Source organism: Galeopterus variegatus, unplaced genomic scaffold, assembly GCF_000696425.1.
Source record: "Galeopterus variegatus unplaced genomic scaffold, G_variegatus-3.0.2 Scaffold143, whole genome shotgun sequence".
NCBI lineage: Eukaryota > Metazoa > Chordata > Mammalia > Dermoptera > Cynocephalidae > Galeopterus > Galeopterus variegatus.
The window spans coordinates 1,360,396-1,364,692 of NW_007726254.1; the positions used below are offsets into that span (position 1 = coordinate 1,360,396).

General features: G+C 57.3%; 1 protein-coding gene across 1 annotated transcript in view; it reads left to right on the plus strand.

The window, feature by feature from the left end:
* Nucleotides 1-3,887, plus strand: part of ELF4 (E74-like factor 4 (ets domain transcription factor)) — a 10,980-nt gene extending 7,093 nt beyond the window's left edge. Inside the window, exons 5-8 of the mRNA XM_008591029.1 lie at nucleotides 804-887; nucleotides 974-1,166; nucleotides 1,822-2,193; nucleotides 2,995-3,887. Of these exons, the coding sequence (XP_008589251.1) occupies nucleotides 804-887; nucleotides 974-1,166; nucleotides 1,822-2,193; nucleotides 2,995-3,799 (1,454 nt within the window). The 3' untranslated portion in view covers nucleotides 3,800-3,887. The remainder of the gene's footprint in view (nucleotides 1-803; nucleotides 888-973; nucleotides 1,167-1,821; nucleotides 2,194-2,994) is intronic.
* Nucleotides 3,888-4,297: the final 410 nt, after the last annotated feature.

The window sequence follows — 4,297 nt, forward strand, 5'->3', positions numbered from 1 at the left end:
GGGCTGGCTGGTGGGGGCGGGGGGCAGGGAGACCATGGGTGCTGATGCGCTGGGGCCCTGAGACACACTAAGAGGGCAGCTCTCTGGTGAGGCAGGGACGGACTAAAAGGCTTCCCTTCTGTAAAACCTGGCCTCATTGGTTAGCCTGCCCGAAGCCTGACATTTCCCGAGCTGCTCCTGTCTGCCCACCACATGTGTAAACTTTTCCAGAAATGTCAACGATCCCAATGGGTTGAATCCTAGGCTGGGAGTTCGGACACCAGGTTTGGGCCCCTGGCCAGTCCCTGGACCTCTGGAGCCCCCGCCTATAAAATACCAGTGATGCCATGTGCTTATCTCCTTTCTGTGGAGCTTACGAAGCCCAGGTTATATATGAGAGGACTTTGGGCTTTCTCAAGCCACGGTGTTATTGATTTACTCAGGCGATGGCTGCTTGATACTGCCTTGTCAGCGCCACCACCAAACCCTCAGTGCCACCCTCACCCGCACAACAGTGGTGCCTTTAGGCTGCCTCCCCATATCAAAACTTAGGCTCGGCAGGTTCTGTTCTTGCAAAGATGACTCATTTACAAGCACTGCGTCTCCCCACATGGTAGCCATGTTGGGGTGCTAGCTTTGGGGCCTGAAAATGAGGGTGCAGATACGTGAGGGCTGTGGCTGTGGAGAGCGAGCTGGGGCCTGCAGCCCTGGTGACCCAGCTCCTCCTCGTTGGCCCCGTTGCACCCCGCTTGGCTAGGTCCTAGGGCCTCCCTCTCGGGAGCCTGGGCCTCAGCCTCATCCCGCTCTCCCACCTTCCCTCACAGTCCGGAAGACAAAGGGCAACCGAAGTACCTCACCTATCACTGACCCCAGCGTCCCCATTCGGAAGAAATCAAAGGACGGCAAAGGTATGACTGGGGGGCAGTGAGGAGGGAGGGAGCCCCTTCCCTGCCGCCAGACCCCCAGCCGCCCCTCACCGCCCATCCCTCTGCAGGCAACACCATCTATCTGTGGGAGTTCCTCCTGGCGCTGCTGCAAGACAGAAACACCTGTCCCAAGTACATCAAGTGGACCCAGCGAGAGAAGGGCATCTTCAAGCTGGTGGACTCCAAAGCTGTGTCCAAGCTGTGGGGGAAACAGAAAAACAAGCCTGACATGAACTATGAGACGATGGGGCGGGCACTGAGGTAGGAGCTGCTGGAACACACAGTCCCTGCCCCGGGGAGTCACCAAGCTCTTCTGTCTGTCCAAGGAGTCTCTACCGCTTCAGCGGAGACCGGCTGGGACTTCAAGGAAGTGGGGCCCCTAACTCTCCACTTTGCTTGTCCTGTCTCCTTTCCCAGTCCCCCTCTGGGAGGAAAAATCCCCTGCCTCCTGCATCTCTGTCCTAGTTTTTTCTCTTTTTATAGTGGAAGAGGATTTTCGGCCTGTCCCCCATCACCAAGAAGGGCTTTCTTCACATTCTGCAAGCCAGAGATGCAGGGGGTGGGCTTGGGTTGCCAGGGGGCTTGCTGAGCCCCTGCCGTCCATCTCCTCGTTCATACTTCCGTCCTTCATTCCCTCCCTGCCCTCTGTCCCAGTGCAGGGCGGGGGTTGCCATTTGGAAACCCTTTTCATAGATCTTTTGAGTCCTCAGGGGAAAAATCTCAGAAATGTCATAAGAGCCTTCCAAGTCCGAGAGGTGGCCGCGCCCCTCCCCTCGCCCCGGCCCCCGCCGGCTCCCCGGCCAGCTCAGCCTCATGCCCCTCCTGCCCTGGAGGGTGGTGTGTCGGGGAGATGGAGAGGGACAGCCTCCCCCGCAGTCCCTGGCTAACTCCCCTCTCCCCGCCCCTTGTCCCCCAGGTATTACTACCAAAGAGGCATCCTGGCCAAAGTGGAAGGGCAGAGGCTGGTGTACCAGTTTAAGGAGATGCCCAAGGACCTGGTGGTGATTGAAGATGAGGACGAGAGCAGTGAAGCCACAGCAGCCTCCACTCAGGCCTCCACTTCTTCCATGACCTCCGCCAGCACCACTTGGCGAGCCAGGGTCCCGTCCAGGGCTGTCCCCCAGGGCAAGGACGGCTCTCCCTGGGAGAAGCCGAAGGTTGAGCATGTCGGTCTGCAGCCATCTTCGAGTCTGGAATTAGGACTGTGTCTTGACGAGGAGATCCCCACTACCTCCACCATGCTTGTCTCTCCACCAGAGAGCCAGGCCAAACTCACCACAGCTGTGAGGTAAGGCCCCCAAGTCATTGCGAGGCTTCCCATTGCACCCCACGTCAGGGGGCAGTTTTCAGCTGCTTGCAAGGCTCTGCTGTGTCTCCGGTCTTGTGGGATCCTCACAGAACCCCTGGGAAGCCAGTAGGGCACTTGTTGGCTAAGAGAGGAAAAGTGACTTGCCTGGGGTCACACACCAAAATAATGGCACAGCCAGCACTTGACCTGGGGGGCTTCTGCTGCCAGCTTGGGCTGTTCCTATCACATCAGAGTGCTCCCCGAAGAGCCACCAGGGCCTCCATGTCTGGGCACCCCACCCCCCACCCCCATGCCTCTTCTACTCCAGAAAAGAGGCAACAGAGAATGTTACAGAGATGCCTGCTCTGCCTTCCTCAGGACCTCCAGGCCTACCCGGGAAGCTCTCACTACTACTCGTCCACGCTAAGGGGCCTCCAATTTTCCCTGAAAAGGTTGGACTTTGGGTTCTGTGTATGTACCTTTCCTATGAGGAGGGGAGGCAGCAGAGTGGAATGGTGGTCTGGGGGCAAGGTCCATAATCTCTCTGTGCCTCAGTTTCCTCGAGCTTTAAATCACATTATATTCTTATTCAACTCCTGGGCCCTTTGGAGGATTGAGCAAGATGCCACACACCAATCACTTCGAATGACATCTGACCTATACTAAGTACGCGATAAATGTTAGCTACAGCAGCAACAACAAAGAAAACACCTTCCACTCCGTTCCTCTTGTGCCCTCCTTCCTTAGCCAGTTGGGGGACGCCTCTTGCCTTCACCAGCTCTCTTCTCTGTTTCTTCCCAGCACTTCTTCAGTGCCCGGCAACATCCACCTAGGAGTGGCCCCTGTGGGCTCAGGCTCGGCCTTGACCCTGCAGACAATCCCGCTGACTGCAGTGCTGACCAACGGGCCTCCCACCAGTACTACTGCTTCGACCCAGCTCGTTCTCCAGAGTGTTCCACCTGCTTCGACCTTCAAGGACACCTTCACTTTGCAGGCCTCCTTCCCCCTGAACACCACTTTCCAAGAGGGCCAGGTGACAGCACCGGGGACCCCACTGATTCTCAGTGGCCTCCCCCAACTTCTGGCTGGGGCTAACCGTCCAACCAACCCAAGGCCACCCTCGGTCACAGGTGCTGGACCAGCAGGGCCCAGCTCTCAGCCGCCTGGGACTGTGATTGCTGCCTTCATCAGGACTTCCGGCACTACAGCAGTCCCTGGGGTCAAGGAGGGGCCACTGAGGTCCCCCTCATATGTGCAGGGCATGGTGACTGGGGCCCCCATGGAGGGGCTGCTGGTTCCTGAAGAGACCCTGAGGGAGCTCCTGAGAGATCAGGCTCATCTTCAGCCACTTCCAACCCAGATAGTTTCATGGGGTTCCCACAATCCGAGCCTTATGGGAAACCAGACTTTCTCTCCTCCCAGCCGCCCCACTGTTGGGCTGACCCCGGTGGCTGAACTTGAGCTGTCCTCAGGCTCAGGGTCCGTGTGTATGGCTGAGCCTAGCGTGCCCACATCTGGGAGCCGGCTGACCAGATCGCCAACCCAGGCCCCCTTCTCCCCTTTCAACCCCACTTCCCTTATTAAGATGGAGCCCCATGAAATATAAACGAAGGGGTCAGAAGAAGTGTGATCTGCCAGGCGAAGCTGAGCAGCACTTTTATAAGGACTGATTAAGTAGCACACCTGCCCTGACGTTTCAGTAGGATATCAATACGCCTGTCCCCCAGCCCTGCCCGGCATCACAGTGGCCAAGCTATGCCCAATTTGAGCATCCCTAGCGTCAGACCATGGCCTTCAAGAGCACTAGGGGATATGCTCTTGGCAGGATAATGGGCTGACTCGGTGATGGAGGGAAGGGAGGTGAGAATGGAGGTGAGGCAGGGAGAAGTTTGGCCAGGGCTGGTGCAGGGCCTACGCAGGGAAAGTACTACCCCATATGTGAATATCTCTATGAATCTGTGCATACTGTGGGTCTGTATCTTCGTTTCTTTGGGGAGAACAGGGGTGTAGCTGGGAGTTCTTGTTTTCAGGGGGTGTGTGTCTCTCTGGGGGTCAGCCACAGGGATGGGGATTTTTTCTCAAGGCAAAGCATTCTCTAGTTCCT